Source organism: Protopterus annectens, chromosome 10.part0, assembly GCF_019279795.1.
Source record: "Protopterus annectens isolate FY-2018-M chromosome 10.part0, PAN1.0, whole genome shotgun sequence".
NCBI classification, from domain to species: Eukaryota; Metazoa; Chordata; order Ceratodontiformes; family Protopteridae; genus Protopterus; species Protopterus annectens.
In genome coordinates, this window is record NC_056744.1 from 1,037,045,014 (window position 1) to 1,037,071,087 (window position 26,074).

Here is a 26,074-nt window from a genome sequence, read left to right on the forward strand (position 1 = left end):
TCAAACAGGAGAACCTCTTGCTTTGAGGCAACAATGCTACCGCTGCACCACCGCGGCTAACAAAAATAATTAGTATGGAAAAGACATTCAGTATCATTATTTTATTTTAAGGAAGAAAGAAGTTGTATCCAAGTTTAATGTTCAAAGTTGACCAAACACTATTTCACAATAAACTGAGAGGACAAACAGTTGTGAAAATGCATATATCATATCTGGGAATAGAACCTGCCCCCCTACTACTCCAACCAAAATAGGTAATCACTTTCTGTGTATCCCCCTCAGATGTTAAATTGGGATTGAAATTAAGATACAACTGCTAACAGTCATACATTTCATGTTTTTGCTGTCACACTTATATATAGAATGCTTTCTCACTGTCTACCCACAAATGGCAGCCATAATTTGTGTACTCCATTGATGTCAGACTTGGACAAAATTGAAAAAAAAACAAATATAACATAATTGCTGTCACATATAAATATAAATATACATATAAATGTATATATCTATAGATGCAGCATATTTATTTACTGACCTGCGAAGGATAGTATACACAGCAGATGTCTGATTGTGAAGAAATATAAAAAAACATGATGATCACAATAATGTTTTCAAGTCATCACTTCTAGATAATACAGTACTCCTATACAAGCAATGGTGACCCTCCATACACTCTCTGAAGTTTGTGAAGACATTTAAAGAAATAATGGCCATACTATTCCCAGGCCAGCAGAAGATTTAATGACCTCTGAGGTTTAGGAAGAATGTTTAAGAAACAACGACATCATCCCTGACCCTCAACCAACTACAGCAACCAATAGTGTACACCTATGAACAAGGCTGGTTTTAGACTAGGTGGGATTCAGGGCAGAGGTGATTACTAAGTTTATGCCAAAATCTGCTTAAAGGGCCTTTGTGTGTGAGGGGGTCACCAGTCCCCAGATGTTTTGAAGGTCTTGGTATTCTGTTATTCACTGATGACTGCTAAATTGAGTAAGTGACAGCAGGGTCAGTTACTTTTATCCAGACAACACCCAAGAAGCAGTTAGAGCCTCTTCTATGTACAATTCAGATATCCAATAGTGATAAAAGAGAAAGAATGTGTAATGCAGTCCACCTTTGTTTGAAACACTTGCCATTAGAATAGTACATGCTGCTTCACATTGGTTTATAGGCTCATAGGTCTGTAATAGGCTAATGACCACTGGGGCCTTAATAAGCCTTACTATGCATCCCAAATGTATCCTACCAGTGTTTTGAGCCTTAGCAATTATTTTAAGGAGCATTTGTAAGCCAGGGTATGATTTACAGACTTTCTCTGTTCATTAGAAACATAGATGCTATACTTTGAGTTTCTGATTTTCATCCATTGGACAAGACTATACTTGAATAGGGTTAGGGAGGAACTATGTTTCACATATATAGGAAGCCTGTTTCAAAGGAGGGGAATTCTCTGAGACACACACCTGTCCCTCCAGCATGTTCTAGCCATGTCATGACCAAAGTTTAAGTTCCTAGATTGAGTAGTACTTAAGCTATTGGTTTTGTGGATATGCAAAAGATCCATCAGAGTGGTATCCAAGGATGCTTTGTATGCCAGGCACAGATCACCTCTCAACAGTTTGTAGGAAACCAAGTATAAAAATAGGGATTTGAGGTGATCTGCAAAGGACATGTTGTTTACACCCTGTATCCTTTTTGTGAATAAGCTCTGTGGATGTTCCATTTGCTGCATGTGTCTGATCAGGCACATACTAAAGGGTACATTGTACTCAATGATGGGTCTGAAGAGGACCAAATTCAGATGAACGATGACCTCATTGGACCTAGATGTCACGCTCTTGCTTATAAGTCAGGCAACATAGAATGATTTCCTTACTACTTTATGTACATGTTGATTGAAAACCAGGTTACTATCCACATACATTCCCAGATCCCTGACTACTGGGTCCACTTTTAGGGTGTGTTGTCAAACAGGCAATTTCTAGTGAGAATGGCTTCCCAAATTGGCAGTATTATGCATTTCCTGACATTGAGTTTTAAGCTGTGGCTTTGGCACCAGTCATTCATCTGTGTCATTCCTTCCTGTAGGATGTTAGTAGCTTGGGGGGTGGGATTCTATGACTGTTCCTACTACCTGACATTAGCTTTGATGTTCAAGAAATAAATGCCAAAAAGGAGCAGGCCCAGCACAGAGCCCTGAAGGACTCCCCTAGTGACCGGCCTCTTTGTGGAGGTGGTTTCACCTATCCTAACTTCCTGGGTTCTAGTTGAGAGCCAGCTGGCTATCCAGTGTATAACAGAGGGGTTAATGCCCAATTCCATGAGTTTGTTTACAATGTTTGAGTGAGGAATTGTATCAAATGCCTTAGCCAAATCAAGGTTAGTAGTATGCACTCACTGTTTTGCCCTCATCTATTGCCTTTGGTGACTTATTCAAAGATGTCCACCAGGTAAAGCAGACATGATCTGCCTTTGGCAAATCCAGACTGGGTTGGATCCTGTGTCTGCAGGTTTCCAATGTCATTATTAATCATATTTGTGATAATTCATTCCATGGCTTTGCATATGAGACTAGTCAGACTTATGGTCCTGTAGTTCCTAGGATCCACTGATGGACCACCCGTGTGCAGAGGGATGGCCATTGCAGTCCTTCATTCAAGTGGCAAAGCACCTGTCTGGAGGCTGTTGTTAGACAGTGACTCCAGAGGTCCAGACAGATCATGCCTCAGGCTATTTAGGAGGTATTGAAGGATATTGTCTAGGCCCATTGATGTGGTGTTCTTAGCCTTAGACAGTGTATTTAGGACCTGATTGCTAGCGATAGTTGAGTGGGTTATGTTAGATGGTATTACTTGGAGGTGGCTGGAGAGAAAGAGGTGTAAAACTGGAGCTGAATTTGCAGCCAGCAGATTTACTATATCTTCCAGCTCTGTGTAAGTGGCTCCATTAAGAATCATTTCAGTGAACTGTTGTGTACTGCTTTTGAGGTTTTGGACATAGCTAAAGAAAGCAGTGCGGTTGTCCTTGGCCTGGATGTCAATCTTTACCTCAAAAATGGCTTTGGCAGACTTAATTTGCTCTTTTAATTGTTTGTTTAGTTTGATGAGACATCATGAGTATTTATTCTGCTGGGCATTGCACTTCCTAAGTTTAGGTATGGATATTTTTACTTTTGTTGTACAATTTATTTATGTTTAGTTTCCAATATGGTAGTTTGTTTTTTTTTAGTTTGTTCTGGGCTTAGAGTATTTCTTAACTGTTACTGGGTTTGCTGGGTTCCCAGCATTCATTTTTATTTTGAAAAATACAGCTTTATGGTCTGATCTTACCATAGAGGACAATATAATGGGGGTGGGGAGGGCAGCATTCTCCTACATTTGTGAGCACCAAATCCACCGAATGGACTAACTGGTCCAGGGTGTTTGTGTTTACAAAGTCCAGGAATCTTCAGGCCTGCAAGCTTTTGGTGTGTGTAGGATTCCCAGTCCATGGCAGGTAGTTAGAGTCCCCAATGAAAATGGTATTGGGCGGAATGGTGTTTCCAGTAGGTCTAAGTCAGAACAACGAGTTTCATGGGTCACAGGTCATGATCTATAGCTTGCAAACATATATGAGACTCATCCTATGGTAATTTGGACATGGAGAAGCTCAAGCATGTCATCTTGTTTGAACAACCTTGAGGTATGTTTGTTTTTGATGTAGATTGAGGCATCTCCACCTTCAGCTCTTGCCTGTACAATAGCTGGCATAATTATGTGGAAGGCAATATATCTCTGCACTTCTGGGGAGGCCTCTGTGACTTTAAAATGTGTGTTGGTAATTGCACAGATGTCTGCATTCTCCAAAAGGAGGACAGCTTGGAGGGAAAGGAGTTTCTTGTTTAGGCTCCTTGCATTGAACAGCAACACCTTTAGATTCTATTGGGTTGATTTGGTTAACTTGGATGGTTTGTCAATCTGACATCGACTAATAAAGGCACAATGGGAGAGAGAACTGTGTTTTAGACAATATTCAAAAGCTTAATGGGGACAGGTGCAGACCAGCCATGACTTCTGTTCATATAGTGGTATTATCCTTGGTGACAGTAGAATGCTGCTCAGTGCTAAGCTCATACTAGCCTGGGACACATGGTCCAAGAGCCCTATAATGTCTTTCTTCATATAGTCCAGCGAGGGAACATCTCACGTCATTTACACCCACATGAACTATGACTGAGTTATACTAGTACTTGTGGTTCAACAATCTGAGTGTTTGAGTTGTTTGCCGGATCCTGGACCCTGAAAGTTTACTGGTCATGATTTTCTCCTTGTTCAGCCTACTGTCTCCAATGACTAGAGCATTGGGCAGTGTATTGTCTCACCTTATGGGCTTTATAGTTGTGGCTGTATGGGCTGTGACTGTATGAGTGGTGTTGCCTGTTATTTTGGTAGAGGGCTTTTCAGTTTGCTGAGGATAGTTGATGTGGGTCGAGTGTCTAGGAGGTATATGGGGTTTAGGAATATTGTCAAGCAAATAATCTGGCAGCAAGGACACTGGAAAACATGTACTATACAGTCTTAAAATGCAGATAAATGCAATAAATAAATAAATATATAAAACAGCAATTTAACACAGTTGATGTGATATGAAACTAATGGAGAGAGAACCCTTTAGCAAAACCGCAACATTGCCAATGCTGCATTAAACAGTTAGATACTGATTAAAAGTGGATATTTACTCTGAAAGCTACTCCACAGTTTAAATAATGCAGAGAATTTTCTATAAGTCCAGCATTCTCACTGCTGAGGCTATAGGCACAAAACTGCACACCGCATATGCTAAAAGTGCAGAGCAACATTTTTTTTCAGGATAAAGAACAATAAACGCAAGGGGAAAATTCAGAGAATTTGCTATAAGCTCAAGACTTTCACTGCGGAGACTGTAGCACCACTTAAGATAAAGAGCAAAGCAAGCAACTTTTTACAACAGACAAGTAAATCTGTACACACATACACATAAAGCTTGCATAAATGTAAAGGTGACAGCAAGTTGTGATCGAAATGAATAACATGAAAACTAGCTTGTTTCCTTCCTTTTGTAGAATAACTCACACTTTATGTCTGGGGGAGAGCTTCCAGTTTGCTCTACTAATTTCCAGCAGTAAATCAGATGAGATGAGAGTATGAGGAATTTCCATAGGCAATTTAAAATGAGAGAGGTTACTCAACATCAACACTAGCATAACTGTATAATAAGCGGACATAGTATTACTTTAAATTTTTGAGTAAGCTTTCTTTACAACTGTACTGCTTCTGAATGAATTACTGTTGAAGTTAAAGTTCCCCTTTCACCTTCCCCTCTAGTTTCCCACAGCATACCCCTCAACATCTTGGTGCAGAAAATTTGGACAAAGCCTGACAGAATGGGAGGACAAAGGCCCAAAAATTGGGATGGATTTTAAATATTGCTCTTATAAGTTGAAAAATTTACAGGATTTGTCTTAGCTTGCATTTATTGAAGGATATGAAGTCTGAAACACACATATATATCACTGTTTAGTGACATCAATCCTCATATCATCCCAATGATTTGTCAGAAAATCACAAATTATGCCTGAAGGACTCATTTTGATTGTCTTGGACAATGATCAAAACTTCCACCACCTAAGAAAGACATGGAGTCAAGTTTTAAATCCCTTATTTTTTTCTGTTTCCTTGCGTTATCTTAACCATGTCTTTCTAATGTGCTACTTTTTTTCTGGGATGTTCTGTCATTGTGGCACATTTTACCTATTTTTTTTATGCTTAGGACAGGAAGGAAGGTGGTGGGGTCATTATATGTTGGGGTCTATTACTTTTTCAAACAGTCACCATGGTTCTGCCAAACAGGAACTTTCTTTTCCTGGAACATATTTTCTATTCTGGGGCTGCTTCTACCCAGTAAATTAAGGCAGTGAAGAGGACCAGCCGGTCAAAGTGTTAAACTCATTTATTGGAATGTGGGGGGGCAGCTCTCACCCTATACAAGGTACAAGAATCATCCAAATGGTGAAGTGGGAGGGTGCACAGATTGTTAGTCCACAAGACACTAAGCTTAAGGTACATGAAGTAAATAAATGTAAGCCAAAATACTACCCCATAGTGATAAAAATCATAAGCCTGTAGGAGGAAAAAGGGATGTTATTCTTTTGTTTCATAAATCACTTGATGTGTTAATGAACAAAGTCAAGGTGATCAGCAGAGGGTGACCGTTAATTTGAGAGGGGACAGTCAGAGAATTGTGCCCAACTGAGAACATTTATGCTTCTAATTCTGATAATAGAGACTTATTTGATGCTTTCTTTAAAGAATGGCGAGACATGATAACGCTTTCTAAATTCAGCATATTTATCAGCAGCTTCAATGCTTTAATGTGGTTTTGGATGAACATTATGATATAGTCTATCAGGGGCAGAAGTCCCACAGAAAATGCCAGGTATTAATTCAATCAGGCTTAAAAAGCCTGTGTTTGAACCGGTTTGTGCTTGTTTGCACCTGTTTCTGCATCGCGCAGTATTGTGCATTACTGTCCAGAGGGATTGCTGGTTACAGACACCTGCTCTCTAGCCTCGCAAATATTACCTAAGCCAGAGCACTTCTCATCTAAACCTACTAATACCTTCCCCTGCTGTATTCTCTCTTCGACTGTTACAGCCAGACCAAGATTATTACTAGGACCATGAATGGTCAGGTTCCTTCATTTTCTCCTACCAGTCTGGTTGACATGGGTCTACTGAGGCAGTGTAGAAACTGCCTGATGTAAACTGACAACCGCCTACTTCTAAATCATTCTTGTACCATTTGTGAGAGATGCACTCACATTATTAATTTGGAATCACAGCTCTCTTGCACAATAGATAGCAATACACAGCGGGTTGTCAGTCCACCTATCAAAACTCCTACTCATGACACACAGCATGCACATAGACCAACAAATGTGGAGGCACTCACAAAAAAATCTACCTAAACACCATAGACCTCCAAAACACATACATACTAAACCAACTCTAACACTTAAAACACACAATATGGGGGGGGGGTGCTGTAGCACCCCCTTGTGAGGTCTTCCCTTGTCAGATCTGACCATATATCAGTCTCTTTCGGACTTACTATCACACTGGACCCCCTCCCCAGCAGCTACTAAACTAAAAAACTTCTACAAAGAAGATTATATCCTTCTAAGGGATGGTATAAATAGCTTCACTGCACCTCCTCCCTCAGATGGAACTGGCAATTATGCAGAGTCCTACACGATTGCTTTTTATAAACACCTGTATAACTGCATTAACATGGCCGTACCTCATAGGACCAAAACAAGCTCTTCAAGGAAAAGCAAACCTGCTTGGTGGACAACTGTCATTAACAGCCTTTACAATAAGAGGAAGAAATTGGTGTCCAAAGGTAAAAGGTAGTGTGCCCTAAACTGGAAACACTCCCTCCTCAGCTTAAACAAGCAAATAAGACTTCTTGTGAAGTCTACCAAAGCAAACTACAAATTCAAATGAGCGTCCTCAACTAAGGACAACCATAAGGCATTCTTTAGTTACATCCCTAGCTTAAAAGGTAAGACCCAGATTTATGCCAAACTGGTAGTTAATGATACCACATGCCCTGAGCCTGTGGACATAGCAAACCTGTTAGCTGACAGGTTCCATGAAAACTTCACTCCCCTGTCCCCACCACACATACCCCATGACATTCCGTCCACCTGTCCCCACCTTACATCTCTAGAGAGCAGGTCATAAATGCCTTCTTTAAGGCCAAAAACACAGCATCTATGGGACCTGATAACATCCCAGGCTGCATCCTACATGGCTTCAACAAGAATTAGCAACACCATTGGGTACTCTTTTCAATCATAATCTAAGCACCGGCTTCACACCCGCTGAATGGAAAATAGCTACTGTTATCCTCTTGCATAAAGGTGGTGCTTTCACTGGCCCCAGGAACTACAGATCTATTAGTCTGACTAGCCTTATCTGCAAAGCCATGGAGCAAATCATCATGGACCTTATCAACAAATATATAGGTAATCTTCAAACACTTGATCCTACTCGGTTTGGATTTGTCAAAGAGAGACTGTGCTTGTTAAAGATAGTGGATGTCTTGAGGCAGTCACCAGAGCCCTGGACGAGGGGAAAACTGTAAATACAGCCTACCTGGACCTGGCCAAGGCTTTTGACACTATTTCCTACTCAGGCATTATTGACAGACTCATCCAGCTAGGTACCAACCCTTACATCTTTAGGTGGGTCGCTAACTGGCTCAAAGATAGAACCCATACAGTCAAAATAGGGGGATCTACCTCTAACAGCAGACCTGTAACCAGTGGTGTTCCACAGGGATCAGCCCTGGGACTTCTACTGTTCTCAATCTATTTCTCCGAAATACACACAAAAACTAAAGGTCTGTGACTGACAAAGTTTACTAACGACTGCAAACTGGAAGTGGTCATAGAATTCTCAAATGATGTCAACATCCTACAAGATGGTCTTAGACAAACAAATGATTGGTGCCAAAATCACTGCCTTAACATTAATGTAAAAAATGTATTATCATCCCTTTTGGTAAGAGTGATGTTCAAGCTAACTACTACATCAGTAGAAACACCCTAAGCATGCACTCAATGGTGAGAGACATGGGCAGCAGGTTGACAGCAACCTTATCTTTGATCACCATGTCTCCACAATGGTAAGAAGGGCATTCTATTTTGCTCATCTCATAAATAAGGGTATTGCCTCCAAAAAAAAGGAAGTTATAACCTTGCTGTACTCTTCCCTCATCAGAGCAATAATTGAGTACAACTCCCCTTTCAGTATATACCTTTCCAGTACCTGCACCAATTGGAGAGACCACAAAAGTTCCCCACAAGGAGAAATTCAAAGTCTTCAGCATCTGTTCTATGTGGATCAGCTGAAATCACTGTCACTTTACTCTGTTTCCAGAATACTCAGAGGCAATCTCTGCCTTGCATATAAGGAAATCTCTGACTCTGATTTATTGGAAATGCTGCATATCCATAAGTCTAACGGATAACAGGTTACTCACTCTAAAAACCTTAACCTGGTATGTGACATTAATAGAATCTGCTGGAGGGAAGGATTTGCCTCCCACAGGTTACCACACCTGTAGAACAGGCTCCCAATTCATGTCAAGCAAAGCACCCCTTTGGCCCTCTTCAAGCACAGTCTGGATGATTGGATGAGTAACTGTAAATTCACCCTGGGAGGGCCACCTCTGTCTGTCTTGAACAGAGGCAATAGGTGCTGAGCGTGGAAACAAGGACAGAACTTGGCTAGGCTTGTAAGGGCTCTAGGGCCATTAGCCTAGCAACTTCCTAGGATCATATAAGGGGGAAAACCTCAGAGAGTTTTTCTTACATTTTACAATTTCCTATACAGATAAGCAGTAAGGGACTACATCCCAACATGGAATTTTCTAGTGGTCCACAAATGTACATTAAATTTTGAAGAGACCATGGCTCTCAATCGGTCTATCAGTCCAGATAAGGTGACCAAGGCCATAACAAAACTTACACCTAATAAGGCTCTGGGAATTGATGGGTTCCCAGCAGAGTTTTACAAATGGGGAGGGAGGAATTATTTATTTATTGTTATTTCTTTACTGAAAATGTCCAAATGAATAATTTTATTTATTTTCAATCGAGACCCCGTAAGAAAAGCTCCACAAATTAACGAACAGAAAGTACATATACATAGGTGAAAATTGACATCATATTGCAATATATTTTAAATACATTGATTAATACAAATATGACATCTATAATAATACACATATACTGTCATTAAAACAAGATACATACAATATCGTCTATCATTGAAACTTATTGACATGTTATAAGTACAAGAGTTTATTACTCACTCATAAAGCAAATGTCCTGGAGGATATCTCAGCAAACAAATACACTGCTGAATATTTAGGTCCAGATTTTGAACTCAAGCTTAATCAAGCGATTGTCACAGTCCTCCCAAAATTGAAAGAGGGGATCCTTTCTTTAGGAGATTTTCTTCCCATTTTTATAGACGTTAACACCATAATATTTGTAAAGACTTTAGGTGCCTGGTTGGACAAACTGTTACCTATCTGATAACAAGGGGTCAGAATGGCTTTGTTAAATGCTGGGAGGTATCTGATTAATGCTGTAAGCTGGTTACATTTCTTCATAACAATCACAGATCACAAAACAGAACAGGGATCATCCTCCTTGATATCTAAAAAAGCAGTTGATTATGTGGAGGTAGATTTTGTTTTTCAGGTCCTATAACGACAAAATCGTGGTTCCAGATTTTTAAATTGGGTATGAAGGCTATACCCTTCCTCCTCATTTAAAGTATCAGTGAATTGTGGGCTATCTAGGTTAGGATATATTGGCAGTGGTGTTAGGCAGGGTTGTCTAAACTCCGCTGGGTTAAAGCTTAGGTCAGCTAAACTTTAAATTATGTGACTGTCCAGCAGATGGTGCTGTTTAACATTTTGTATGACCTACACCACAGTGTTTTAAATGTGGTTTTACAAGGGTTTTATATTTTTAAATATTTATTTTTTATCATTTTTTTGTTTACAGGTTTTTACAAATTGTAAATAATGTATGTTTTTTACAAGATTCTTGCTTGACCAACAAATGGATTTTGTATGCACTTCTGTACTTATTGTGTTTCCTTGTTTGTGTATATAATTTTTTTGCACTGTGTTTTTAAAAGTATAACAGTTTGTTAATTGATTAATTGGGGATGTTTCTGTATATATAGGGGTTTCAGAAGTTGGTATGCTCATCTGAAGAAGTTTTTTGTGACAAAAACGCGGTGATACAGTTAATGCGTTCTGGATGTACTTTACTTTTTTTTTAATATCATGTGCGATCAATAAAGCCGTGGATTTTATTCTGGTGAACCTTCCAGTGCCTTACTTTTGGTTATCAGTTTACTTTTGGCACTTTTTCCACTTTCTTTGTTTATTTTCTCTGCTGGGTTATTCCTACTGGTCACAGAAGGGTTAGCATATCAAGGAAGAAAGAGCTTGGAAACCAAATCATCCCTAGATAGTTTTGTCAATTTTTTTTTCTGTTTGCAGATGATGCTCTGTTAATGAGTACAAATCGCTTACAGATACTTGATAAAATCCTGAATGCTTTTTGCCAGTTTGGATTGGTATTGTGCTTAGAGTGAAATCTGTCAAAGATGTTTTTTCTCAAGTTAAAGGAGGCAGAACTTCCCTTAAATAACTCTGGTGTGATAGCATGAACGTACATACCTGGGTTTGGTCTTTACGTTCGTCTGTTTGTGGCACAATAGAGATTAACTTTGCAGGCTTAGTATCCTTGTTGAGGAGACTTGTGCCCAAGTTTTCCAGCTTCTAAATGATTATGGGCATGATTAAGGCAATTCACGTTATGATTCTACCCCATATTGTTTACTTCCTGAGAGACCTCCCTATCCCCTCTACTCATTCCAAATTAGTATAGCTACAAGATTTTCTTAATAATGCCATGTTAGAAAAGACTTTCAGATAATTTGGCAAACATTCCTTATTGTTATGGGGGATTGGTCCCCCCATATATACTCTGTTATACCACTGCTTTTCAGCTGAGTCAACTTATCAAGCTGATGGGTGGCAGAATGAGCAAGAACTCAATTGATCATGATATTGCTTTAGAATGTCTCAGTCTGGGAGGGTGGAATGGGGGAGAGGCATGACAAAGACAATTTGACTTCACCCAGACATCAGCAGGACAGTGGGTCAGCCCAACAAGAGATATTATTTGGACAGAGCTATACATGTGTAGTCTCAGCTTCTGGCTCCTCATTCTAATCCAAATTTCAAGAACTTTAATGAGTTGGTAGTGGAATTCAGCTTAGAGGCACAAGGCTGGGTTACATACGCTCGGATTAGGCAGGTGCGGACTAGTCAAATTTTATTGAAAGGTCGGAGTGGTAGGTATGTACGATAGGGTAGGGGGAGAGGCATTAAAAAAGGCAGAGTGGGTTCTGTATAGAAAGACTTATAGGAAAACAAAGCAATGGCTGCACTACCTAACGACCTCACTACTTATGTACCAAATACAAACACACACACACACACACACACACACACACACACACACACACACACACACACACACACACACACACACACACACACACACACACACACACACACACACACACGCACGCACGCACACACACACACACACACACACACACACACACACGCGCACACACGCACGCACACACACACACACACACACACACACACACACACACACACACACACACACACACACACACTGTATGAGTTATGGTTGAAATGCTCTGATGCTCTGATATGGGTAATTTTGTCATTATTGGTTAGCAAAACTTTGACCACATGCATTTATGCATCGTCCTAAAAACATGTGTCGGGGCAATGGTTTGAAAACAACCTAATGCCAAAATTACATTTAATCCACCACTACATCTAATGAATGAAATAATCTTTTCCAGAAGCCAATCTTAAAAGAAAGCTATGATGACTACCAATGCAGTTAGTAGATTATACAAGCTCATTCTAATTGCTGTCATTTATGGGGACCAGACAGCTCAGCTTTCTACAGAAGAAAATAAAAATACAGGCATAGCTGGAAATATGAAATCTTTGTGAGGAATAAAAAGCGCAAACTGCCATTGCACAAGCTATTTCACTGCAGTATATCACAATTTTTTTTATCTACTCACCAACAACAGGAAAATGCCTTATAGTTTTGTTTCACTAGTCCTCCTGAACCAATTGTGTTTTTTTCCAAAATTCATCATACATAATCTGCCTACTCCAACCTACTTCACGCTCCAGTCAGTGTAAAGTAAATTTTGATAAAATTCAATATTTTTATAAAAGTATGAGGAGATTGAAGTAAATAGCACTCACAGAAGCACATCAGTATTCTGTTGTAAGCCCATGTTCTTTACATGGGCATTAAAGTGTTCTACCAAAAAACAAATATGATTTTCTTTAACGTTAACAGCTGGACTTAAGGTAGCAGACAGTATTTGTTCATTTATTCTAGGCATAAGGCAGAGAAAGAAATCCTGGATATTAAGCCAGCCGATCACAGGACACACACACACACACACACACACACACACACACACACACACACACACACACACACACACACACACACACACACACACTCTCTCACACATGTGAATTTCACACATGGGTTGCACACCTACAGGGAATTGGAAGGGCTGTTAAATCATCTACAAAATATGCCTGCGATGTCTGAGAAACAAGTGCATGTAACAAAAATCCATGTGACCAATAATGCATTTAATTTATGTTGTGACAACAATAAAAAAAAAAAAAAACAGCTCACCTCCAAAATCTGCTACCACAGCATGTCCATCTTCATATAACAGAATGTTATGGCTGGGGGGAAAGGAAACAAGGAAAGAGATTACACAAGCTGATAGAAAACATGTAAAGAACATGCTACCATAGAAATGCTAGCACAAAAATGAAACTCAGAGACTGCTTTCTTTATTTCATTTTATTTCTTCTCTTTTCATGCATTTGATTGAAGCCACCAAAAGAAATATGCACAAGTGTTAATTACTCTGGAAAAGAACTATTACTTATTCATTATCAGCAAATCAGTCTGGTGGTATTTGTTTTATATGGGCATTTTACAATCATATCACGTTGTATCTGTTGTAGTAGTGTAAATATCCACTTTCTACTGTAATTTGTATGGCTATAGTGTAGAACTCTTGACTTTTTATATGAGCAAATATCATAGGATCCCTTATTTCAAGGCTGCTGAAAGAAAAAAAGGAAAACAAAATCAAAGGTACAAATTCATTAGAACTGTTGCTTTGATACCAAAGAAGTGCCTGCGGTCAGCCAGATGGAACCTCTGAAAGAAGATTATAGTACAGTTTGAACTGTTTGTCTTTAGCAAGATCTAAGAAAGTGACTTGAACTGTCACTCTAGAAACCCACAAAGGATGCAATGTGTAGTACATAAAAAAAGCTTGGAGTGTTACATTTTTATTTTGAGTGTGTAACTCTTTCTTGTATGCAGGCATGTATTAAATGTTCCCAAACACTTTCCTATCTGTCTTGTAATAGAAGATTTTTCACAGTGGCATACTTATGCAGTAATTAAACCAGAATCAACAGAAAACCAATGTATGCAACTATATTTCATTATTCAAGTTCGTTGTTCCAAACCTAAACAACTCCCTTATACATTAGTACTAAACATTTTCTTAATTAGACACTACTCTGAGAGATATGTGGGCAGCTTGACTTTCAAAGCTCTTCAAAAAATAAGGAGATGGGTGAAAATAGAACAAGAATTAGTCAGCTCCTTGAAGTAAAGGGATAAAGCCATGGCTACAAGCCATGCAACCAAATTTCCATTAGTTGATCCAGCAGCTGTTGGAGCTGGCAGGGGGTGAGGAAGGAAAGATAAGGCTAGGCTTGCTTACCTTACTCAATTAGGAGAGTTGAAGGATGGTGTGAAGGTAGGGCTGAACTGTTCAGCTGGCTCAGGTGGAGACGAGAGCTGAGAATGGTAGCTGGTTGAGCAGCAGTCGGGTCTAGGAGTACACTTGTCCTTGGGCCTGTGGGAGGCCGCTGTGAGTAATCATGTCTCAAAACTGAAATATGCAGTTGAATAACCAAAATAGCTGTTGAGTAATCAAAATATGTAAACCCTGCACAGCTGTCTTGCAGATGCTGCATAGAAAAAACACATTTTTTCATAAGGAATATGAAAGAGTAGCAGAGGACCATTTAGAACCTACAGAAAAGTCAGTTCTGTCAGATAGCTGTGGACACATTCAGCATAGGTCACAAACCAAAAAGCAGGTGATTAGAGCTAGATAATTCTTACAAAAAATAAGCTTTTCTGATAATGTCTATACCTATTTCTAGCCTTTGACAGAAAACATGAAAGATAACCAGCATAGATTAATACCCTCATTTTAAAATGACAAGTATAGGTTAATACCCTCATTTTAAAATGACAAGTATAGGTTAATACCCTCATTTTAAAATGACAAGTATAGGTTAATACCCTCATTTTAAAATGACAAGTATAGGTTAATACCCTCATTTTAAAATGACAAGTATAGGTTAATACCCTCATTTTAAAATGACAAGTATAGGTTAATACCCTCATTTTAAAATGACAAGTACAGGTTAATAGACTAATTTTAAGAGGTGAATGCAAATAAATGTGAAATTGGCATAAGTCAATGAATATTTTTAAGTTAAAGGAGGCGATAGCCTTGTGGGGGTGGGTCATGGCTATGGTTTGGGCACAAATGTTTCTATTGTGGACATATTCCAGACAAACCAGCCTATTCCCAAATCTTTGGAGTGGAAATAGTCAAAACCAGGAAAGCTCTGGCACCCTGAACAACGAAGACAGTGAAAATGTATCATTGATTTAGGTGTCATCCCTTATCTATCAATCACTGGTTTGTCAAAGGGAGTCCCATGCCTGCAGATTAACTGATAGACATGGCTGAGAAATATATACTAATAGTTAAGCTACTCCAAATGCTGGGAAAGTTCAGTCCAAGGGAAGTCCAACAGTGTAAGAAAGGCCGTCACATCTGTAGAGACAAAGAGAGAATAATCTCATGATACATCTACATGGAAGGAACTAAAAACAAGATAATAAAATGTTATGAGCTAGGAAACACAGATAAGAAATGTTCATTAAATGAAGAACATATACAGTGAGTTGACTCTACCAGGAAGGCATCACATTCCACACTTTCAGCTGAGACTGCACCACTTAGGATAGAAAGATCATCCAAGTTGCAGAGAAGGCTTTGTCATTTTCTATTACTAGTAGTCAATAAGCTACAATACGAAATAAGGGGAAATTTTGGGAATATGATCATGTTTGTAAATGACTCATTAGTAAACAGTGTCATAGCAAACCCAGAAGTAAAAAAAAAATTTAACTGAATGTGTGTTTGGTAATAGAGGGGACTATCCTATAACTGAGGTGGTCTTTATTATTCCCTAGGTACACCAAGATGCTGTATTGAGTTAATATCTACACTTGGACACAAAGTAGCTCTAAAAAAAATAAAAATAAAAACACTTCCTTGCTCTGTGGAAATATATGAATGGAGATTCACAAGGATAGTGCATAGAATGACGAGTTAGGTTGGCCTTTTTCAGAAACAGACATAAAAAGAATCCAGTATGTCAGTAAGACAGACATCACCTCACTTACAATATGAAATAATAATTTAAGACATGCAGAATCTGGGTCCAAAGACAGTGGCAGGAATGAGGAAAACATAATGGATAATGCCCACTTTAACAGAAGCCAGAACCAATATTTAGGCATTTGTCAAACATGACCTTTTGTTCCATTTTATACACATGAGAAAAAAGGAAGTAGCTAGGTCTGCAATGTGGAAGAGCGTCAAAACCATTTGAAAGTGGATGGTGCAAAAAACTAGATAACAGAGCTAGAGAGAAGGACAACTGATTAGGTTTTAAAACCTCAGAGATATGGAGAGATATTAGTTGCTTTCCAAATGTTATTTTGTCCCCAAAATGAGGAGGGGCAGCATGTTACAAGTGAATGCTGTTTGTCCAATTGATAACAGTGTGACAGCTTTATCACTGAAAGCCACTTTTAATCAACATGTGGAGTGGCCCTATCTCAATTGTGCAACCATGGAGTTGGTATATATAAATAAGGGATGTGTATGTGCGGTCTTACCCCCACACAGTGGGGCCAAGGGGGCTTGCCCCTCTGCAAAAAAAGCTTTATGTTTGCTGAAAGTGTATTTTTTACTGTTTTATCCATTGGACAAATGATGTTAAATAAATAATTATGAATCTGTTAAGGAATATGATCTCAGGGTCTGGACGGCTGAGACTCTGTCATCCCATCAAAGGAAGGAGGTAAGACTTGCAGTTGCAGAAGTTGTGGAAAGGGTCAGACTTAAACACTATAGAAACCCAATCATGTTCCAAGAAATGATGAAGACAGTTTTGAAAACCCATAACCAATATGCTGTGGCTCACATGAATAATGTACAAATGTAAAGTGTGGACTGGGAGTTCAATCTTCCAAGATTTCAAGCAATTTTAAACCATAACAGGGCAGCAGACTTGACAGTTGCCTTCTTTAATGCAGGTTATTTTATTCACTGAATCTGATCTTGGTGGGGGGTATAACAGAGTAAAAAGGGTGCCACATTAGCTATTGCCTTAAAAGGGTCTGATTCTGTTAAGAAACTGAGAACAATTTGGAACTCATGAAAGGGGTACTATCAACGACCATTCTATAAGAATATAATAACTAGTTCCAAACAGAAGCTGGAAGGGAAGTTGCCATGTTATGATGTGTGAGCAGGGGGCTGCTATGAAAGTTGTCTGTTATTTTGTGACAAACGCCTGACTTAAGCAGAAGACATGTTTTTGCTATTTTACTAGTAAGACTTTCTGCGTTAGCCTGTACTTCAGAGAAGTAGATACCAAACAGGAGAGGACCCAGGACTGAACCCTGTGGTACTCCACTTGTCACTGGTCTGAAGTCAGATTTGGAGTCTGCTACTTTCACAGTGTGGGTTCTTTCAGTGAGTCAGTTGGTAACCCATCTTGTGACATACGGATTTATATATAGTTTAGTGAGTTTATCTATAATTCCAGAGTGAGGGAAGGTGTTAAAAGCCTTGGCGAGATCTAGATAGGCTGTGTGAATCACCTTGCCTCATCTACGGCTTTGGTGACTGCTTCAAAGAAGTCTATCAGGTTTAGGAGATATGATCTGCCATTTACAAACCTGAATGGGTGGGGTCCAGAGTTTGGAGATTACCAATGTCTTTATTTATAAATTCCATAATGATACATTCCATGACCTTGCAGACCAGGCTTGTCAGGCTAATGGGGTGGTAATGCCTGGGGTCTGTGGTAGATCCCCCTTTGTGGAGCGGGATAACCGTTGCTCTGTGCCATTCAGTGGGCACAAAGCCTGAGGTGAGGCTATGACTGAACATGGTACTTAGGTGGGGTGCCAGTTCATTCTGTAGTTCATGTAGAACACAGCCTGGAATGTTTTCAATTCCCATGGATGCTGTGTTCTTGGCTTTGGAGAGTGTGTTTTTTACCTGTGCAGTTGTGATTACAGGAATTTTACATTCTTCCAGTATAGACATTGGCCCTTTAGGGGGTGAGAGGGGGGTAAATTTAGCACTGAACCTATCTGCTAGGATATTGGCAATATCAGTTGGTTTTGTACATTTAGTGCTATTGTGTTGTAACTCAGAGCAGATCTGAGTGTTGCCATTGAGATTCTTGACATAGCTATAGAATGCTTTGTGGTTGTCTTTAGAAACAGTGATGATTTTATTTTCATAACTAGCTTTGGAGGATTTTATGAGGGATCACAGCTTCTTACTGAGGCTGACCAGGGAGTTCCACCAGTCATAGGATTTTACTCTTTTTTGCAGCAGTTTCTTTCTTCTGTTGTAGAGTTTGTTTATGGCAGACAACCACCAGATTGGCTTCCTTTTTGGGGGGGATAGCATCTTGGTTCTGTTAGGGATAGCACAATCCATGCACTCGTGTACGTGTTTATAAGGTGCATTTGTGTAGGATTCAGCAGTCGTACCTCTACTGTCCATCTGCATGGGTGTCGTGAAGTTTGGCACTTCTGTCTTAAGAAGCGTGAAGTTGGTTTTGGAGATATTTTTTACAGTGGCTTCCCTAATGGGGGTGGGGGCAGGATGTGGATGTCTAGGGTGATTAGCTTGTGGTCGGATCTGACCAGCAAGGAATTGACCTCTGGTATGGAACACCGGTCACCCATATTGGTAATGACCAGGTGTAGTATATTGCTGCCCCTGGTGGGGGTGTGGATAAGTTGATCCAAGGCGTTGGACTTTATGAATTCCAGAAAATGTTGAGCAAAAGAGTTGGTACATGAGTAGTTTTCCCAGTTAATGGTGGGGTAGTTGAAATCGCCCATTATTAGGGTGTTATGTTGTACCCTAATATTTTCCAGTGTATCAAGAAGTGAGGAGTGGGAATCCTGGGGCATGGTGGGGGATCTGTAGCAAGCTACAATTTGGATTGCAGTCTTTTAACAAATTATATATATATATATATATATATATATATATATATATATATATATATAGGTCTACCTGATTTAACCGAAAGCTTCAAATGCCGACAGCGAGAACAGCATCAGTGGAAAATTGACAATGGAGAAGACTGACAGTTGAGAATCCCGACGCTGAGAACACTGACATTTTTAGGTAGGTGTGTGATAGGGACAGACGTTAGGGTCAGGGTGTGGGTAAGGTAAGTGTGTGATAGTGACGGATGTTAGGGTAGGGTGCGGGTCAGGTAAGTGTGTGATAGTGACGGACTTTAGGTTTAGGGACGGGTTAAGTGAGTTAGGGTTAGGGTAAGGTAAGTGTGCGATAGTGACGGACTTGAGGGTTAGGGACGGGTTAAGTGAGTTAGGGTTAGGGTAAGGTAAGTGTGCGATAGTGATGGACTTGAGGGTTAGAGGCAGATTAAGTGAGCTAGGGTGCAGGTAAGGTAAGTGTGCGATAGTGACAGAGTTAAGGGTTGGGGCAGATTAAGTGAGTTAGGGTTAGGGTGCGGGTAAGGTAAGTGTGTGATAGTGACGGACCTTAGGGTTAGGGTTTCGGTTAAGATTAGTGCACAGATAGTTGTGTATGTAAGGTTTAGTGTAGGTTTGTAAGGTTTTTGGTGTGCTTGCGTTGTGTGTGTGCTTTTCGTGAAAGGTATTTGTTTTGTTGATTGTTGGGATTGAGGTTTGTTGGCATGTGAAGTTCTGTGTTTTTGAACTTTCTTATTTTTTCAGTTTTGTTGTTTGTTGTGTCGGTTATTTAGTTGTCGGTGTTTTGGCGTGTCGGTGTTATCAGGTAGACCCATATACACACACACACACATACATACATATATACATATATATATATATATATATATATATATATATATATATATATATATATATATAAAATGGAGAGTGAGGTCTCTGAGAATAAAAACAATTTTTTGGGTAAATACCTACATGAAAAAATGGCCCATTTTAGAAAAATGGAAATCTGTAGAGTGTAGAGCATAATTTTGGGCACATGTGTTCAGACAGTAGGATATACATTTATTAAGATCAGGGAAGAGAATTTTGCAGCAGATATTTTGCAATATTTGACAAACACAAGGCAAGATTTTTACCAGGTTGAATGTTTAACAGTTCACAGATAGCAACATTCCATCAAGATTGATGTTGTTATTGTTTGTAAAAAATGGTTAAAGAACAATGACTGGAAACCAGTTCTGTCAGGGTATAAATGTTTTTACTGTAACAGACATTCTAACAAAAAAAAATTCAGGTGGGGGTGTTATGATAGGGATTAAAGATAGTTATGAGACCTGTGATTATTACATGCTCAGCTATAACACCAATGCTGTAGATGTGTAACTGTGACAATAAATACATCACTGGAACATATAACAACTGGAGTGTACAGACCACCAAAGTCAAGAGCTGATGACCTAGAGGAATTCATACATTTCTTGCATGAAAAATGGAAGAGAAGAATAACAGAGGCTGGAGCCTTACAATTACTAGAAACAGACTGGAATAAAACTGACTCAACAACATTAGCAAGTGAATTATTCACTGCGTATGCTCAGGAACAGCAATTGCTTCAGATTGTAATAAAAATAAACAGGGAACAGAACATACTAGAGAATGTTTGTGTTCCCAAATAAATAACTGTTACTTCATGTCAAGTTGTACTACTGTTGATGTGCAGTGATCATGGAGTTATAAAGGTTAATTTGTTACAAGATAAGTCTGCCAAACTGAAATCTAAACCAATGCACAAAAGATTAATTGCAGATTGTATGGAAGGAAAACAGTCACTATGTAAAACGAATTGGAGTGATGCATTCAGTGGAAAAAAACTGCAGAAGGAATTTAGAAAGTTTTGAAAGAGAAACTGATGCAAATAAATAAATAAATAAATAAAATCAGGATTTAGACATACAACATAAAGGGGGATATATTTCCATAAAAACAAGATACTTGATCAAGGTGAGAGAGAAAAATATAAGAAATGAAAAACAGGTCAAACTACAACTTTGAAAACAGAAAAAAAATGCAAGCTGGGAAAACAAATTAAGCATAGTGTGAGACAAGATCAAGAAAGATTTGAAGAAAATTTGTATAGAGATATTGAGCATAACAGGAAACCATTTTATAGGTACATAAGATGTGGAAGGAGTAAAGACATTCAAATTAATAATCTGTGTAGGTTCTAAAATTTATACTCAGCTGCAACAGATTATAGATATATTTACAAATCCTTATGCAAAACAGTTTGGCTCCACAAGGGGGGATAAGTTGTTCTAGTGATGTCCAGGTAACCTTAGATACTGGAATCAAATTAGATCATATTGAAAAAGAACTATGTAAACTGGATCAAAACAAATCACATGGAGGAGATGAAATTAGTAATAATGACCTGAGAACATTTCAGCTAGAACTTATTTACTAGGACATATAAATATGGGGAGATTCCTGAAGATTGGAGACATGCTTATTAAACCTTGGGTGGTAGCAGTGGTCCATAAATGCAGTATAGAATGGGTTAATATTTTGGTTGAAAGGGATAGTTTAAAGAAACAAAAACTAAAAGAAGAGACTAAAGAGGTGTGTGGAGACATTTTAAGTAAAAACAATAATGAAATGCTGCAACAGTTTTTGTTAATGTAAATTAAAAACTCCTCTCTTACGAAAAAGAACGAGCAGAGAGGAAGAAGAACAAGCTGTTCTGGGATTTTTGTGACTATGAGAATAAGATGGTGTTTTTGGTGTTAACCAATCCCTGAGCGAGATGTCAGAGAGTTTTTTTGAGGTAGAACAGAACTCTACAATTAATCCTCAGCATATTTCTGTGTCAGGGGAGAGTGGAGTTTCTTCTACAAAATATGAAAGTGAAGAAAATGTGCAATTTCCTTGTTTACCACCAGCAGGGAATAACCAGTATTTAAAAAGATGTTTCATGAGAAACAGCAAGGGAGCCATAAATGAGGTTGGAATGGGCAAGATTCTAACAGGAAATATACATATAATTCCTGGACATTTAAAAGAGGGTAAATAGAATTAATAAAAATGTAACAGAGGCTTATACTGACAAATTGAACTATGTAGTGAATCTGTCTGGTTATGTTTTATCAGAAAGAGAAATGAGTGTTTTAAATAAAGGTTTAAAGTTTATACCAACTACTTTACCTAGGCTGTACCAAGTAAAAAGTGAAATAGTTAAGTTAATTCAAAAGTTACATTTGTTAGATTATTTTAAAGGTAAAGAAATGGTTATGGAGCAATGTAGCGATGCCAAATCTGTTAGTAGTAGCGACAATTTCTTTTCTTGTGATTCAGGGGAATATGTAAATGTGTATTGCAAATTAAATACACAGGGCATTATTGTAAAAAGTGATTTTATGTCACCGTTTAGAAATGAAACCATTCAACACTTTGGTTTGTCTTTGAATTAAGTGTAGAAAAAGAATATTATGTATTTTTAATAGAAAAGCAATTCAAAAGCAATTCAATACAATTTAAGTAAACGTGAATGGAACAGTCTAAATGAGTTAAGCCGAAAGAGAAAGCTGGTGTTTAAGCCAGCAGACAAAGTGGGGACATTGGTTATTTTACACTACACACAATATTTAGAAATGTGTTATTTGCATCTCAACAATAAGCAAATATATGAAAAAGTGAAAATAAGTCACTATTATAGGGCTGAAATAGAGTACAAAGAATTGCTTAATAAAGGATACAGACTACATTATTTTTCATAAGAGGATGCGCAATATAAGTTTAAAGGAAAGAGTAACTTAATGGCACAGTTTTTTTTTGTGTCCCAGAAATTCATAAAAAATTACATAATCCACCAGGCTGCCCCGCAATATCTGCCTGTGGGTATTTTACACACAACCTCTCCTGTTTTTTACATCAGTACTTATTACCAATAGCAGAAGAGTTACCATCATATATGAAAGATGTTTTTGATATTTTGGAAAAAACTAAAGGTTATATTCTAGGAGGAAGATATGTATTTTGTGGTGGTGGATGTAGTGAGCTTGTATACCAACATAAAACATAGCTATGGAGTATAAGCTTTATAGGTTCATAGGTTCATAGGTTGGTACTAGGCTATCAGCCCTAGGGCCTATACAAGCCTAGCCATAACAATTCCCTGGCTATTTCTTCCCACATTATTTACTTTCCTGGACCCCTGTCTAGCAGGGCGACTGACGTGATCCCTGGGGTGAATTTCCTTTCTCCCATCCAATTGTCAAGGTTCCTCTTGAAGAGGTCCAAAGAGGCACTCTGCTTGACATGTATAGGCAATCTATTCCAGAGTCTGGGGAGTCTCTGGGTCAGGAACCTATCCCTCCAGCATGTTTTGTTTATTGTGATGACAAGGTTTAGATCCCTGGAGCGTGTAGCTCTGAGGGATTGGGATTTCTTTAAGTGTAGCATGTCCAACAGCTCTGGGTTTGACATGGCCTTGTCTGTTAAGCAGAGATCGCCTCTGAGTGGACGATATGCGACAGAGTATAGCTGGAGTTATTTAAGGCGGTCAGCGTAGAGCATCTGCTTTAGGCCTGTGATTCTTTTAGTGAGGTATTTCTGAGGTCTTTCCAGTTGTTGCAGATGTCTTGAGAGGTACATACCAAATGGGGCGTTGTATTCTATAATGGGTCTAATGAGGGATGAGTACAGTGGGACAATGACCTCCTTCTTTCTGGATGAAAAGCCCTTCGTGATGAGGTGTGCCACATAGAAGGATTTCCTGACTGTTGTGGCGATGTGGTTATCGAAGGTGAGACCACTGTCCACCTGTGTCCCTAAGTTTATCACACTTTCTGTGTTTAGTGTACTGCCACCTATATGGTAATTCATGGATACATGTTTTTTCCCAAAGGGGATAACAATACATTTCTTGGCATTGAGCTTGAGCCCATGGCTCTGGCACCAAGCATCTGTTTCTGTAAGGCCCTTTTGTAGAGTATCCACATAATTTCGGGATTCAGTAATGGCTCCCAGTTTGCAGTCATCTGCAAACTTTGTTAGCCAGAGTCCCTTAGTGTTGACCTGTACTTCAGAGAAGTAGATGCCAAACAAGAGCGGCCCAGGACTGAACCCTGAGGTACTCCACTTGTCACTTGTCTGGAGCTGGATTTGGAGTCGGCTACTTTTACAGTGTGGGTTCTATCAGTAAGCCATTTAGCAACCCATTGGGTGACATAGGGATTAATGCCCAACTTAGTAAGTTTATCTATGATTCCAGAGTGGGGGATGGTGACAAAGGCCTTGGCAAGGTCTAGATAGGCTGTGTGGACCACCTTACCCTTGTCCATGGCTCTGGAGACTGATTCAAAGAAGTCAATCAGGTTCAGGAGACAAGATCGGCCCTTCACAAACCCAAACTGGGTGGGGTCCAGTGTTTGAAGGTTGCCAATGTCTTTGTTTATAAGTTCCATGATAATACGCTCCATGGCCTTGCAGATAAGGCTTGTCAGACTGATGGGACGGTAGTTTCCGGGATCCAAGGTGGATCCCCTTGTGGATTGGGATAACTGTAGCTCTGCGCCACTCAGTGGGCATGAAACCTGAGGTGAGGCTATGATTAAACATGACACTTAGGTGAGGTGCCAGTTCATATTATAGTTCATGTAGTACACAGCCCAGGATGTCATCTGGTCCCATGGATGCTGTATTCTTGGCTTTAGAGAGTGCGTTTTGTACCTGTGTGGCCGTTATTACTGGAATTTGGCAATCTTCCGGTATTGAGATGGGCCATTTAGGGGTGAGAGGGGTGAAGTTGGCACTGAATCGATCTGCCAGGATATTGGCAATATCCTTTGGATCAGTATATTTAATGCCATTCTGTTTTAGCTCAGAGCAGATCTGAGCATTGCCATTTAGATTCTTGACATAGTTATAGAATGCTTTGTGGTTGTCTTTGGAATCTTTGGCAATTTTATTTTCGTAACTAGCTTTGAAGGATTTTATGAGGCATCTCAGTTTCTTACTGAGGCTAGTAAGGGAGTTTTGCATCCTGGGATTTTCCACATTTCTGCATAAGTTTCTACCTTTTGTTGTAAAGTTTGTTTATGGCAGGGGACCACCAGATTGCCTTCCTTTTTTGGATGAGAGCATTTTGGTTCTATTTGGGATGGCACGATTCATTCATGAGTGGATGTGGTCGTACAGTGCGCCTTAGTGTAGGATTCTGCAGTTGAACTTTCAGTTCCGTCTGCATGGGTGTTATGAAGTTTGTCACTTCTGACTTGAGTAGCATGAAGTTGGCTTTGGAGAAGTTTTTATGGTGGTTTCTTTACTGGGGGTGGGGTGGGATGTGGATGTTAAGGGTGATTAGCTTATGGTCAGACCTGACTAACGAGGGGTGACCATAGGTATGGAGCATTGATTTCCCATGTTGGTAATGACCAGGTCTAGGATATTGGAGCCCCTGGTGGGACTATGGATTAGTTGATCCAGGGTATTGGAATTTATGAATTCCAAGAACCGTTGCGCAAAGGTGTTGGGACATGAGTAGTTTTCCCAGTTAATGGCAGGGTAGTTAAAATCACCCTGTATTAGGGTGTTTGGTTCTATCTTAATATTTTCCAGTATGTTTAGAAAGGTGTAGTGAGAATCTTGGGGTATGGTGGGGGATCTGTAGCAAGCTACAATTTGGATTGCAGTCTTACCTAGTGTTAGTTGCACTTGGAGAATTTTAAATTTTATCTAGGAGATACTCCAGTGACACAATATATTCTAGATTTGGTTATGTTTTGTTTAAAATACAATATTCTTGAGTTTAATGGTAATTTGTATAGACAGTTGCAGGGCACAGCCATGGGGGCAGCATTTGCCTCCATGTATGCTAATATATTCATAGGCCTTTTTGAGAATATATATATATATATATATATATATATATATATATATA

The 26,074-nt window shown here is 39.2% G+C and overlaps 1 protein-coding gene across 2 annotated transcripts in view; it reads right to left on the reverse strand.

Moving 5' to 3' along the window:
* Positions 1-26,074, reverse strand: part of LOC122813471 (serine/threonine-protein kinase TNNI3K) — a 2,121,983-nt gene that overhangs the window by 909,065 nt on the left and 1,186,844 nt on the right. For both annotated transcript variants that reach the window (XM_044085806.1, XM_044085805.1), the window contains exon 18: positions 13,393-13,445. In XM_044085806.1, coding sequence (XP_043941741.1) covers positions 13,393-13,445 — 53 coding nt within the window. The remainder of the gene's footprint in view (positions 1-13,392; positions 13,446-26,074) is intronic.